Here is a 15,198-nt window from a genome sequence, read left to right as displayed (position 1 = left end):
CCCATTATGGCTAACTCTGGGAAGTAGCCTCCTGTACTTTATCCCAGAAAAAGTTGTTGATTTTGTAAGAGGGAGAAATTGCATATGTCATTTGTTGGCTTGACAAGAAGGGCGGGCTGGTAGATTACTTTAACTTATTTGCAAGGCCATATTAGCTGGTATCTTCATACTGAATTATCAGGGAGAAGGAAAGAGTTTTCTTACCACTGTCTGTCTGTGTTTCAGAAATCTGTACAGCTGACTTAGAGCTCCACTGCATGTTCTGTTGTGGGGGCCTTTAAGGATCAAGACAATTGGTTGTTCAATGAAATCACTTTTTTCCTGAATCATCCAAGTTAGACGTTGTTAAGCTCCTCCTGGCCTTTCTCCTCCTGTCATTTGCCTATTGGCCATTTCCCTGCTCATCAGCAAAGTGTCAAGGAGACGGGGAACGATGAGAGGAGACAAGGCAGCCCCTCTGCAGCTCAACCCAAGGTCTACGGGAGGAGCTGGTCCTTGTGCTGGTGGCGGACATGATGAGCCCTGTAATCAGAGGCCCCTCCAGCATTAGGGCTGGAAGGTACCCAGAGACTGGTACCTTCTTACCAGCCAGAGACAGTGCACTAGAGACATCTGCCAGCCAGCCCAAAGCTATCTCAGTGCCAGGTCCTCAGACTTGCACCTGCTAGGCTGGGCTTTCCAACACACAGCTGCTTTGCCCAACATCTGAACCTGCATTTCTACTCTGGGCTCAGTGAGACCTTAATAGGGGCTGGAGTAAGGACTCTAAAAAGGAACTCTGTCCCTGTCTTTGGTTTGACACAAAGCTATTATTAATGGCAGCGTTGGTGCAAGACCCACTAAAGGGGAAAGAAACGTGAATGTAGATTCAGCACCTCTGCCGTGACTTACCTGTAAAACTAACTTCAAAATAGAGCCCACCCGTACAGCTGCGCGTACCATCACGGTCACCATGGTTGCCAGTTACTGCTCCATTGTGACTTGTGACTGAGCAGCAGCCCACAAATACCTTTACCAGCCGGCTCTCTTTTAGGGCATTTTAATACTTGAATACAGACAGTACTCACTTAACTGCATCTATTCTCAATTGGTTTTGCCCAGGATGACAAGCCTGGTGGCTACTTCTAGAGCCACTGTGCCCTGAGTATCTCTCTGTGCTGTACATGTCAGCCTGTAATGAGACAGGCTGTCTAGCTGAAGGGAGCCTCCATTAAGAGCCCACTTCATACAGGAGAGCAGAGTTCTGCAAGAGAAAGAGAGGGAAGGGGATGTTAATTTGCCCATGCATACATTGGTGACTCAGAAGGGGTCTTCTCAGATCACCATACAGGGCAAAGAGGAAATACTGAGCTTCAGCTTCTCAAGCCCCACCTCAAGGCCTCCACAGGTCATGTCTGTGCTAAAGCAGAGGTTCTTAACCTTTTTTGCACCAGAAACCTGTTTGGCAGTCTGATGAAGTCTACGGACCACTTCTTAATATTAAGATAATATTTTTTAATGTATAAAATGAAATACATAGGAGTAACAGGGAAACTCATTAAACTGAAAAGAACAGTTATAAAAGGTTAAAAAACAAATTTGTGATAGGAGAATATATGTGATTTACTAAGACATTATATACCAAATTCCAGAGACAGGTCTAATAGCTATTGTAAATTAAAAGCAGCAATGAGCAGAAGTGATATAAAATATCTGCCACAGCTGTAGTAAAACATCGAAATACCTGTGATTTCGGCCGCTTAACAAAGTCACAGGTATTGTTAATACCTCTGTGATTTGTGGCCTACATACATAATTGAAGGAAATGCTAATTTTCACTTAGAGCTTTAGGGAAGTTAAGAGTGGAACATTTTCTTCCAGTTCGTGGCCCTCTGGCTTCTACTCCCAGACCCCTTAGATATGCACTTCAGGTTAAGAGCCCTGCTCTAAAGGGTTAAGACCCCTGAGGGGAGATGGTGCTCACTCCACTTAGGTCTGGGTGGGATGAGGATCCAGCCAGCTCAGTGCATCTGACTTAAAGGGGAGGTCGTGAGGACAGAGCAGGTGAGAGAGCTGGAGAGGAGTCAGAATGCTGGGGGTTAGTTGTATCAGTGCCAAAATAAGGAAACTGTGGACTCCTCTGCCTAAATCATAGAGAATTTCTAGAAAACCATTTTCTGTGTTGAATGTTGAGTCAGCATCTCCTCATACAAAGATGGCTCCATGGGATTCATACTCAATGGCATTGCTTAGTTAAGTTCTGGTTTCATAACATTAAGTGACCCTTTCAACCCCAAAAGGAATCAAGGTCATAACATACTCCCAGGGAAGGGAGCGGTCGGGGGACTCTGACTCAAGGAGTGTCAAAGGTCAGCCTGTAAACAAAACCATTTTGGCCTTTCTACTTCCAGACTCAACTTTTTCCGTGATACTCCAGACTTCCGTGTCTTGGCCTGCGGAGGAGATGGGACAGTTGGCTGGATTTTGGATTGCATTGGTAAGAATGGGCTGGAAGGGCTTTTGCAGTTGACTTAAAATAAATATATTTAAAGTCAGAGGAAGGCAATCAACAAGAAAGAGAAACGGAGCCATGTTTTGTTCATCCTTGTTTCTACTCTTGGACCAGTGCTTGCCTAAATATCTGCTCTGGGTGGAAAAAAGAATAAAAGAAGATAATGGAAGGATTCCCACTGGTGCAGATGTAACAGCTTAGTTTCAGGCCTTTCTTCATAAATAGCTATCATGGCCGGGGTTTAGGCAGTTGCAGTACAGGCCAGATGGGGGGTTGCGGGGAAAAGGAGCAGGGCTGGGACTCCAGGCAGGTCCAGGGTGCTGGATAAAGGCCAAAGAACTAAGCACTGATGCGTAGCCCGGGGCAGGACACCTTGAGAGGAACACCTGCAGCTGGAGCCCAGAAAGCACACCTAGAAAGCACAGATGAGTGCAAGCAAAGAAGCGCCACGGTGGGCTGTGTCCAATAGGCCGAGATCCAAAAGGCTATAGGGAGGGTAGGGAGGGCCCAGGCTGGGTATCGGGAGGCCTGGGTCTAGTCCAGCTCTGCCTGGATCTGTGGGTCCTTGGACACAGCACCACCAGTAAATGGTGGAGAATGATTCTGAAATTCTCGGACAAGGGGTATATTCAAGATCTAACCCTGGAGCACCCAGATGAACACTGGGACATGGGACATAAGCATAGGAAAGCAGCCAGGGGTATTGCTGGGGAGGGCGGTCATCAAAGTCTGAGATGACCCAGAGCAACAAGCCCTGCGCTGCTTTGGTCTTTTCGTCCTTCATTCCCCAAATCCTAGCTGTGCACCTCCAGATGCCCAGCGCCCCTCAAGGACAAATATCCCACCCTCACGGAGTTTCCTTTCTAGAGGGAAGAGACAGGCAATAAACAAAGAAATAAGTGAAACATACAGTGTGTTGGAAGGTGATAAAAAACAGCAGAAAAGGGGGAAAGGGAGCTCGGCGGAGGGAGTGGGGTTGCAATCTAAGACCAGGTGGTTCCGAAGGTCGTGAGGAGCAGATGACATTTGCATGGAGACCTGGAGGAGGGTGAGCCTTGCGGATACCTGAGGGTGGAAGGAACAGCAAATACAAAGGCCCTGAGGAAGGAGCAGGCCAGGCTGCCAAAGGCAGTGGGAAGGCTGCAGACCGTGCCTGGCGTGTAGTGCGTGAGGGTAGAGTGGCAGGGGATAAAGCAGAGATAATGCAGGACCAAGTCACTAGGACGTGTAGGACATTATACGGAAAGTGGCTTTCATACCGGGAAGGTCCCAAGATGCTGGATGGTTTTCAGCAAAGCAGGGACACAACAGATTACAGAAACAGAAAAGGGTGGAAGCTGGCAGACCAGTTAGGAGGCTTCTGCAGTAATCCAAGGAAGGGGACTGTGCCATGGACCACAGTAGTGACAGAGGAGGTGGTGAGAAGGAGTCAGATATCTTTTGAAGGTGGAGCCTGCAAGATGTGCCGACAGACTTCATGTGGGAGATGAGGGAAAGGAAGGAGTCAGGGATGGGCCAGGATAGACCCTGAACAGGGTGGAGAGGCCTGGGCCCCCAGGGGTCGTAAGCAGACCACCTGGAGGAGGGGGGACCGGCACCCCGCACACCTGCCACATCTACTCCCCCACAGGCACTTTGGTTTCCATGGACACAGCCCTGCCAAGCAGCCACCCACACTCTCCTGTCACCTCGGGCTCTGGAGTTGTTTGTGGGAGGAGGGAGGCGTCCTCTGGGAGCCAAGGAAGGAGAAGCTGATCAGCAGGGGGTGGATGGCTGCAGTACCTGGAGCTGCTCGCACGGGTCCCTCTCCATCGGGAAGGAGAAAGTAGGCTTTGCTGATAAGTTTTATAAAATTCAGCTGCAGGGGACACAGGTGATATACGCTGCCCAGAACAGGAAGGTCATGTGAGGTGATCTGCTTTTTCACAGGTTAGTGGCCCAAAGATGAAAAAACAAGGGTAAAAGGAGTAACTGCACAGTTTTCATTCATTCAAGAGAGAGAGGCTGAAGCCCTTGTTCTGAGCTCTCTGCCACCCCATTTCGGTCCCCTCTCTGATGTGCTGTCCTGCTACAGCCAGAGTGGTCATTCCTGAATGTCAGTGGGGTTGTGATGTGTGCAGAGCACATCAGTGGCTTCCCAGGATTCTTAAATAAAGATAAAAGCTCTTCAGATGCTCCACAGGGCCCTAAGTGGTCTAGCAATTGCCCAGCCAGCCTCATTTCCTACCGCCATCCTCTCCCTCTAGACCCAGACACCCAGTCCCTCTCTCAGACCCTTGAAGGCACCAGTGTCCCTTCTACCACAGGACCTGTCTGTTCTGCTCCCCTGGCCTTTGCTTGGTCTGCTTCTACTTCAGATTTCAGCTAAAGTGTGGCTTCCTCAGGGAAGCCTTCCCTGATAACTCATTACAGGACCACACTCCTTTCCTTCCCAGTATGAATCTGAAATTATGCATCATTTCTATGAAGACCTTGTTAATAGCTGTCTCTCCCTCTCAACTGTAGGTACCATGAGAGCTGGAGCCATGGCTTTTTTGCCTGCTATTAGAGCCAGAGCACCTAACACGGCACCTAGGCCTTCAGTAAATATGTGTGGAGATACTATGGTGAATGAGATATAGTTCCCCCAGGGAGGTTACAGGGAATCTGGGGAACAAACAAGTAGTCAGTTACAAGACAGTGTGATGAGATCGCCCCTGGTACTAAAGAAACACTCTGGAGAGGAACCAGGTCCAGACTAGGGCAACCAGGGAGGGCTCTGTGTTGAGCAACAGAGAGCTTGTGGTTTAAGGCCCTGAAAGCACTTCAGCAAGGTTGACATGTCGAGTGGGAGGCAGGACATGAGAAGGATGAGGCTAGAGAGAAAGGCAGAGCCAGGAAGGGCTTTGCTGCGTGCTAAGGGGTGGTGGGAGCCATGGCAGAAGGGAAAGCAGTGGACTAGTGTGATCAGGCTCATGGTTCAAGGATTTCCTGCCTGGGTAGAAGTGTGGAGAACACACTGGAGGCTGAGAAGGCAGAGAGGAGGCTGCTGCAGCAATAGCAGTGGGAAGGAATCATACCGTACCAGAACTCAGCCATCACCACGGGATGGAGAGGAGAGATTGCTTGGAGAGCTATTAAGGGGATAGCATATGGAAATTGACGTGTAAATGGATGTGGGACAGCATATAGAAATCGGTGTGTGAAGGAAAAATCTAGAATGACATCCATGTTTCTAGCCTCAGCACTGTGAGGATGGTTGATCTGCTGGGATGGGAACCACAGAAGAAGGGGCAGACCTAAGCAAACAAGGGCCTTCCAGGCAAAGGGAAGAGCACATGCAAAGGCAGGGAGGCATAAACATGGACTGTGTGTTCTGGGAAGATGAGAGAGTCCACTGATTTACTCTATCTCAGCCCTCTTGGTGGTAGTCTCAGCCCTGAGTCTTGCCTAAGCTCAGCCACTTCCGGCATGAGTCTGATTACCTGGGGCATCTATGAACACCTGTTCTGCTGGGGCAGCCCTAGCATGAGCTTCACGCAGGATGCTGATTCTTGCATCACTCCCCACTCAACCCCCAGCCATGCTTCCCAAGCACATCCCTCACATCCTCCCCCGGCACCTGGTGCACTGAGGTTTATGTAAGTGGTGTCCTCCGGAGCCCAGTGGGTGTCTGGCTTCCTTCAACTTTTCCAGCTCAGCCAGCATGCTACAGACAGATTAAAACATACGTGTTCTGATGTGCTTTCTCTAACAGTTCAGTCTGATGCTCCTTTACAACCATCATGGGAGACAGGATCAGGAACCGGTGTGTTTGCAGGTCTGGGAAGTGGTGGAAGTGGCAGACTGGTACCCGGGTGCCAAATAACACCTGGGGGTTTTGCTTATTAGACACAGTGTTATTTTTAAGCTTCTGAGCCTGAATGACTTGAGGCGAGGCATCTTCAGTTTTCCAAGTGCCCCACCATTTTCTGATATCTCAGACCCACCTGTTTTACTATTCATGCACCTGCCTGGCCTCTGAAGAAAGGAGGAGCATGGACTTGGAGCCACAGAGATCTGGGTTTGGATCCTGGCTATGGAATGACTTTCTCTCTGTGAACCTCCATTTCTTCATCCATGAGAATGATAATACCTTGCAGGGTCTGTCTGAGGGATAAATGGGGTAAATGCTACTTATCATTAAAGATTAAAACTGTGCAAACTAATGTTTTTGAGCTATATGCTTTCACCCCAAAGGAAAGAATTAGGATGAAATGAGGATAAACAGGTGAAAGTTACAGGGAGACAGATTTAACTCAATTTGAAAGATTCCTTTGCAGTGGTTAACACACTGCAGATGGAAAAGATGGCTTTAGGAAGTAGTGAGTTCCCCATCAGGAGAAGAATTCAAACAGTGCTATGGAGGGCTTCAAGCATTAGATCAGGGATAACTAGACAACTTGAGCCTTCTATAATCACATGGCATATGGTTCTCTCTTCCTCCTCATGGGTTGCAGATAAGGCCAACTTCGCAAAGCATCCACCCGTGGCTGTCCTGCCTCTTGGAACGGGAAATGACCTGGCCCGCTGTCTCCGCTGGGGAGGGGGTGAGTCTGCATGGGAGCGGCCTTACCCTGGAGACGAGTGCTCCAATCTACAGGGAGGCTCTGCAGAGCTAGGCTGAACTTCCCTCTTAGGGATCACATTCCACGGAGTAATACTCAACTCTGGGATCATCTCTACTCCACACTTTTTCTTTAACCTCCATTCCATGCCGACGCCTGTGTCTACCCCTCACTAGATTTACTGTCAGCCTGAAACTCAGCTTCGAGTCTGCCTCCCCCAGTAGAACAAGTCAACTTCAGGGTAGAATCTCCTTTGCCTCCCCTCCAGGGTTCATCCCAGTAGGGCTCACTTAGGGATTTTTCTGCATGAAATTCTCCCTCTCCAAATTATTGATCTTCTGAATTAGGATTCAGAATGCAGACCGAAAAGCCACTTCGCCAGCTACTAGGGGCGTCCAGATCATCTTAGGGCCCCATGGCCAGGGGCCCTCATTTTGAAATTCACCGAAGGGGGAACTCAGAATGGTAGCCAGCTCACAGTGCAATGGGCAGAAGCTAAGGAGAACCTTGCAAACTGCAACAGCCCCTGTGGAGCTGGGCGTGCTCCAGAGAGTGGAGAGGTTCAGGTCAGCACACAGAACAGACAGGTTAGCCTAGCAGGCAGAATTGGGGTGAGACTCCACGTGGCGGATCAATTCCGAGCGTGATCCAAGACCAGGCCAGCAGCGGTCAGTGTGCGTGCTTGGAGGGCAGGGGCAGAGCAAGCAGGAGCCAGCCCTAGAAGGAAATTGGCAGGCATGGGCAGAGCTCCCAGGGTCCTCAACCACACACTGGGCTAGGGGAGGACCCTCTGTTCAAGAGGGGACAGGCAGACTTGTAGCCCCACGCTCTGGGCATCTAGGCAGCATAGCGAGGCACACATTTCACACAGCCTTGTGCTCCCAGATAGCATCAGGGCCCTCAGCTCCCTTGTTGGTATCATTGCTGTCTTGTGAGGCATCCCCTAAGGAGCGGACTAGAGCCCTGACAACTTGAAAATACTCTTCAGGGTTGTCCCAAAGGTAAGCAGGAACACGGAAGTGTTATTTGAAAGAAAAGATTGTCTCTCCCGCTAACTTCTCACTTACAGTTCACTTGCTACATTAATTTTCTGTTGCTACTGTGTAACAGTAACAAATGATTATAAACATAGAGGCTTAACACATCCATGTATCAGCTCACAGTCCTGTAGGTCAGAAGTCCTGGAACAGCGTGACTGGGTCTTCTGCTCAGGGCCTCTCAGGGTAGAATCAGGGCACGGAACAGGCTGCGCTCCTCTCTGAAGACTCTGGGGGAAGAATTTGTTTCTAAATTCATTCAGGTTGTTGGCCAAATTCAGTTCTTTGTGGTTGTAGAACTGAGGTCCCCGTCTCCTCGCTGGTTGTCAGCTGGGACCACTCTTAGATCCTAGAGGCCTCCCGTGTTCCTTGGCCGATGGATCCCTCCATCTTCAAAGCTGGCAGAAGAGAATCCCCCTTACTTCCAATCCCTCTCAAGCTTCAAATCTATTTCTTAAGGGAAAGCCCAGTCTTTCTAAGGGTGCACCTGATTAGGTCAGATCCACTCAGGATAATTTCACTTTCTTGAAGTCAGCTGTGCCATGTAATATACCAAATCATGACCGTGACTACCCCATCTTATCCACAGGTCCTGGGGGTTTGCTGGGTATATATACCCTGGGGGCAGGAAATGTGGGGACCATCTTAAAATTCTGCCTATGGTGCTGTCCATCTCCATCATGACACAGTCCTGGAACAGATCCTTAGTTCTCCCATGTGCAGCTGCCCAACCATCCAGCCCACCAATTCCCCAGGGCTCACTTCAGCTCTACAGGCCTGCCCATCTTTGGCCCGCACCCAGCCCTACCCCTGTTACTCTGGCTTCCAGATCACCCCAGCTTCTTTCTAATACTCCATATTGTCCTCTCCTTCTCTGTGGCCCAGGGAACCCGAGTGGCTCTGGCCCACAGACACACTGGGGAGTCTCCTGGCCCCAGATGCCCAAGGGGTTCCTTGCCCTGACTGTGGCATCAGCAACAGCTTAGCCTTTCTGCTCTGGGGGTAAATGCAGTGCTGTGCTCCACAGGTTATGAAGGGGGCAGCCTGACAAAAATCCTGAAGGACATTGAGCAGAGCCCCTTGGTGATGCTGGACCGCTGGCATCTGGAAGTCATCCCCAGAGAGGAGGTGGAGAATGGGGACCAGGTCCCGTACAACATCATGAACAACTACTTCTCCATCGGCGTGGTGAGTTGGCCAGGGATGGCTTTTCTGAACGGGAGACAAGTGCCCGGGTGGGCAGGAAGGGTTCTAGTCTTCCACTGTCCCCTCTGGGTCCCTATTCTTTACCTATCCCGGCTGCCCCTAGCCTCGACTCAGGTCCAGGCATCCTTGCATCTGGCCTGGGCATGGACATCCTTATGGCACCAAGCCCTGCCCATGATTATGGAGGAAGCTCCTGCCCCTATCATTCAAAAGACAGCACATTTTTCAAAAGACCTATTTACCCTTTGGATAATTTGAAGTAGTTAAAGAAAAGCGACACCAAGAAATAACCAAGGGCTGAGGTCAGAAGGAGACTCTCAGGTGAGCTTCCAGAATTGGAAATTCTGATCCTCCAGGGAAGACGTTGTCTCAAGCTGGCTCTACTGGCTTAGCTCTCAGAATTCCATCTCTCCGGTTCTCTCCCCTCATCCCAGCCCCACTCCCCACAGTCCAAGTGCTCATAAGCCTCTGGGGCATCTCCTCCTGGCTGACCCCTCAGGCTGAGCTCTGTGTTCCCCCTGGTGCTCCCACAGCCCTCTGTGCTCACCTCTGCCTTAGATTGAAGGGGTTGTTTTAATGTGCCTGTCTCAGCCCTCCTGAAACACACACACATGCACGTACACACGCACGCACCCATACACATACACACACAGACACACAGACGGTAGAAGGACAGCACCATGTTCCTCTTTCTCCCCTAGCTCCCATCACATGTAGCACAGCTCAGTTGGTTTGTTTTGTTGAACTCAGCTTCTGGTCCAAAGTGCATGGGGTGGACACTGCTGCCCAGACTGTTGGGGACAGCACTGGGGAGAAAAGTTATCGATCATTTCCATAAATAGAACTGGGGTTTGGGAGGAAGGTGAAACAAAGATACTAGCATTTATTGAGCACCTACTGTGTGCTCTCCATGGTGCTAGACTTTAGTCCTCACAGCAATCCTGCAGGTATTATTGTCCCCACCATCCGCATGTTACAGATGAAGCCTCAGGACACCGGGCGAGGAAGTACACACACACTGTACCTTGCTCCGAAGCCAGGTTCCTTCCTTTGTGCTTCCCTGTCTTGGGAATTATGCTGCCCAGTTTCGTATGCACATAAGCCCCTCCAGACCAAGACTGTGTGATCATCTCAATCATAACCTGTGCCTCTTTTGCAAATGTTGGTGGTTTAAAAAAAGGAAAGAGAAATGATAGGTAGCTTGAGGGAAGAGCAGGGTTAAGGAAGGGTTTTGTTTTTTAATAAGAAAACTAAAAGGAGAACCGTGAAAGAGAAAAGGAATAATAATAATACCTTATATTTATGGGATTTAAAATTTACCATATTCACAGATATTTTGATTCTTACGATTACACTGGAGGGCAGTACTACCTCCGCTCTGTAAGTGAGGAAACAGAGGATTAGACTAAGGGATTTGCCTTCATTTTCTGACTCCCAATGCTGCCCTCTTTTTCTATTACTAAAACAGAAGAGAGAGGCATTGCTGGACCCGTGATCAGGCTCTGAGAGGATGGGGGCGCTGGACGAGAAACATACTCAGGGGTCTCTGCTGTCCTGATATGGTTTATCTCCCCAGCTCCCCTGCCCTCATGGGGGAAGACGTCTTTCCCTAGCACCCTCCAGCTCCTCCCCCAGTGACCTAGGCAGACCTCTCCCTCCTTTTCTTGGCTCAAAAGTCCCTCTACTTTGGGACCACCTGCTCAGGTTCCACTTCACGCAGTCTTCAGCTTCTGCAAATCAGACTTGACTGACAGGTCTGGTGTTCGGGGGGTCAGAGGACTTCTGGAGCACGGGCTTCCCATCTTTACGGTGTGACAGAAACTCGTGTCCTTTTTCCTAAACCAGAGGATAACTTGCTGACATGTACTGAGTACCTAATGCACACCAGGCACAGTGTCCCTATTGGTGTGTATAGCCCTTGCCCTTTTACATTTTGTAAGAAGGATCTGTAGCTTAGAAAGATAGAGACCAGTCCAAGCTGGTGAGTGATAGAGCCGGGTATCACTAGAGTCGAGTTCCAGTGCCCACCTAGCTATGGACCCTGAGCCATGCAGCCTCTGCACAGCCCTCCATCTCCATGCTGCCAAATGCAGCAGCATTGGGTGGGGAGGCGGGCCTTAAAATTTAGTGCGTGATGGCTCGCCTATACCCCACCCGTACCCTTTGTCAGAAATGCAGATTCCAGCCCTGTGACAGATCCTGATTCATATTGATTCAGTTGGTCCGGGCAAGGTCTGGGAATTTGCATTTTTAACAAGCCCCTGAGATAATTCTGATGCAGACAGTCCCAATCAAGTCCTCAGTGAGTGAAGACAACCCATTAGAACAGAGAAGGATGGTCAAAGGAAGTGGTTCTTCACAGGAGCAGAACCCACATCTGAAGTAGATGACAGAGAGAAAAGATAGAAAGGAGGGGAAAGCAGCACCTGTAAGCCACGGGCCAGAAGTGAAAGCTGAGCCGCAAGACTGGGTGATCTGCCTGGGAGCTTCTAGATGGCAGGTTACACCCACGGCTGCCTTCAGAGTCCTCAGCTGCAAGTCTTTCTTAACATGCCCAGCTCTGGCTGCCAGAAAAAACAGGATTCCTAAGGCCTTCCTGTCCATCTGTGCCAAGCGCCATATGCAAAAAATGACATTCACTTAGTATTGCTGACCAAATGGATGACCATGATGAAAAGGAAGATACAACTTCCCCTCAACTAGATAACCAAGCCCTAACCCCAAAAGCCAAAACTGAGCATGGTTTTAATTCATTCTTACAAATAAGATGGAAGTGGGTAGGGGGATGGGAGGGAGGGAGGGAGGAAAAGAAGGAAAGAATACAGACTAATTGTCCCCCAAGGAAATGCATAGAGGGACTTCCCTGGCAGTCCAGTGATTAAGACTCCACGCTTCCACTTCAGGGGACTCGGGTTCTATCCCTGGTCGGGGAACTAAGATATCCCACATGCTGCATGGTTCAGCAAAAAAAAAAAAGGAAATGCATAGGAACAGATTCTCCATTTCTTTCAGTGGTCAAGATATTTATTTGCCCTGGGCTGACCTATAATAATCCAATCGGTTCATCTTTCAAATTATGAAAAACTTCACAAAATCTTTCTGTTTTTTTTCATATACCTTTAGCTTGTGCGTGTTTAATATTTTATTGCAAAGCAGTGAAGAACCAGGATTGTTTTTATCTCACTGGTGTACCCTTAGCCTTGTCTCAATAAAATGCTTGCAGGGTTTGTGTGCTCACTCTTTAAAAGCTGGAAAGGGAAATTCTTGAGAAAACAAGTAGCCAACATGTAACCCTAAGAGAATCTGGGGCTGACATTTGCAGAAGCTCTTGCTCCCTATTTGACTTCCCAAACTTTGTAAGAGGAGAAGTAGTGTGTAAACCAACCCCCACTTTTACTTCCTTAAGATGATTAGAGTCGGAGTCCTTTGGCAAAGAGAGCTGCAGTCTTCGCCTCTTTTGGAGGACCTGGAATATCTCACTGATATCAGATGTCTGCTGCCCTGCACCTGTAAAGGTGGTGACAATGACCGCTGCCATGGTGTCCCTAGGTGGTAAAGAATTCACCCTGATGAGTTCACTTACTCCTCTTGGTGCCAATAGAACCCATTTAATAGATGGAGGGATAAGCAGGGCAGACTCCTGCCCTAATGAGAGAGTGACAAGGGCCTCACTGTCACCACATTCCCATCACCCACAAGACACGCCAGCTCCCCACCAACGAAGAGCTGAGATTGTTGGCCTTCTCAGCCCTGAGACCTGATAACACCCACTGGCAGGAGATTTTAAACACGGTCATTCAGGACGCTACTTCCTCTGACTTCTCTGGCCTCCTCATCCCTGCTCTTTATTTTTGGATTTGCAGAAATGTCAGGATGGCCAGGTATCAGTGACAGGAAGTTTGGGACTGCAAAATAATTCCTATGATATGTGTAATTCTGAACACCTCAAAGGCTCTGCTTTCACTGAGCCTTAATGGGATGAGTAAACAGCTAATCCCTTGAGTCAATGAAATCTATTTCTGATGCTAGGGGAACCCAGGGGCCAAGGAGAGGCCAGAGTCATTACACTAACCCACACATCATCTTCTACCTGACATTCTGTACTTATTAGACTTTAAGTTTCCACAGTGGTAGACCCATTAGGGAATTTGTCAGAAAGTCATCATTTCCCTGCAGCATTTAAATTCCTTCAGCCTCAGGTTCTTGTCTGTCACCTACGAGAGCCAGGAAGGTACTTGAACAATGGGCCGGGCCCCGCTGAGAGGTGTCTTGGACAAGCGGTCAAACTCTTTTTCATTCCCCAATCTGCTGTCATTTTTCAGAACAAGCCAAATTCCAAATAATGTGTCTTATTGTCTCCTTTCTGTTTTTTTAATCTCCATAGATTGCCAAAGTGACTTAGACCTACATTGTCCAATATGGTAGCCATTAGCCACATGTGGCTATTGTGTACCTGACATGGGGTTACTCTAAGTTGAGAGATGCTATAGTATAAAGTACACATCAAATTTCAAAAATGTAGTCTGAATGAATCTTAAATATCTCAGTGATTTTTAGATTAACTACATGTTGTAGTGATAATATTTGTGAATTGAAGTGTATTATTAAAATTCCATCTGTTTCTTTTCACTTTTTTTTTTTTTTTTTTTTTTGGGGTGCGGGGCCCCCTCCTTGCTGTGCCCTCTCCTGTTGTGGAGCACAGGCTCCGGACGTGCAGGCTCAGTGGCCATGGCTCACGGGCCCAGCCGCTCTGCGGCATGTGGGATCCTCCCGGACCGGGGCACAAACCCGTGTCCCCAGCATCGGCAGGTGGACTCCCAACACTGCGCCACCAGGGAAGCCCTCTTTTCACTTTTTTAATGTGGCTACTAAAATTTTTTTAATTTATTTCTATTGGACGGGACTGGCCTAGACATCCAAATAGCTCAGAGTCCAAATGACTACTGCTTATATTTGGAAGGGGCACAGGCATCTTTTGTCCAACTCTGCACTTGGGAATTTTAGTTCAGGAAAGAGTAGCCATGTGCCCATACTGCTTTTATCTTCTTTTCACCCCACACCTCATAGAAAGGACCCTGGAGAATGAGGCCATCAGAAATGGGTGTGCAATTCCCACCTCCACCCCCACCGTCCGAAAAGAAGTCTCATTTTGCTGGAATTATTACAAGAAAGGGTTGGAACCATGGTAGCACTGGTTTCTAAAATTTAAATGAAGTCACTACTGAATTTAAGTACAGCCAGCTCAGGGCCTGGCACAGAGAAGCCCAGAAGAGGAGGGAGGTGAATCTTGCCTCTCTTTTTCATCCCCAGGTAGAGAACCATGGTCAGAGTCTTTGCCAGCATTGCCTTTTCAAAACCGAACAGCAAAGGACCTGCTCAACTCCCTCTGAGCACTTTGTGTATTTACCACAGATCACATTGTCAAGCTAGGAACCATATGCTTAACTAGTAATATTGTAAAGGCTGGTCTTTGTGAAAAGAAGCTTTGCAAAACCTAGTTATGAAAAAGAAAAACAAAAAACAAGGATAATCGGAACTACACAGAGGACAGGGGCCTGTGCACATATCCCAGGGACATAACAGTGTCGGGGGCAGGGGACAGTGAAGTACAGATCGTGCCAGGCAACATGTGATTGCTTTCTTCTTTTCTTTCTTCTTTCTTTTTTCCTGACAGAAGAAAATTAGTGCTTCAAAAGAACACAAGTAGATGGAATGTTTTCTTGAATTCCAAAGAAGCATTTGACAGATGTCACATGAATCTTATTCAGAGTGTTCACGAAACTTGCTCAGAGGAGGGAACTGGGGCCATGAAGTGCTCCTGCCTGGAGAAGCTGTGCAGGCTGGAAGGGCCCAGAGGACAGAGCCCCCCCCCCCCCCC

At 48.7% G+C, this 15,198-nt stretch overlaps 1 protein-coding gene across 16 annotated transcripts in view; it reads left to right on the top strand.

Moving 5' to 3' along the window:
• The window catches only part of DGKG (diacylglycerol kinase gamma), a 230,942-nt gene that overhangs the window by 118,760 nt on the left and 96,984 nt on the right, over positions 1 to 15,198 (top strand). For 14 of the 16 annotated variants that reach the window (XR_003006270.1, XM_024767827.1, XM_024767898.1 and 11 more), the window contains 3 exons: positions 2,391 to 2,476; positions 6,970 to 7,059; positions 9,142 to 9,302. Coding sequence is in view for 15 of the 16 variants with exons in the window: in XM_024767827.1 (XP_024623595.1) it covers positions 2,391 to 2,476; positions 6,970 to 7,059; positions 9,142 to 9,302 (337 nt within the window). In the remaining variant the exon portion in view is untranslated. The remainder of the gene's footprint in view (positions 1 to 2,390; positions 2,477 to 6,969; positions 7,060 to 9,141; positions 9,303 to 15,198) is intronic. The other 2 variants (XM_024767861.1, XM_024767844.1) reach the window with 1 other exon arrangement.

Source organism: Neophocaena asiaeorientalis, unplaced genomic scaffold (assembly GCF_003031525.2).
Source record: "Neophocaena asiaeorientalis asiaeorientalis breed wild unplaced genomic scaffold, Neophocaena_asiaeorientalis_V1.1 scaffold225, whole genome shotgun sequence".
Lineage (NCBI taxonomy): Eukaryota > Metazoa > Chordata > Mammalia > Artiodactyla > Phocoenidae > Neophocaena > Neophocaena asiaeorientalis.
The sequence above is the reverse complement of the archived record's forward strand: the minus strand, read 5'-3'. Positions and strand labels throughout refer to the sequence as shown.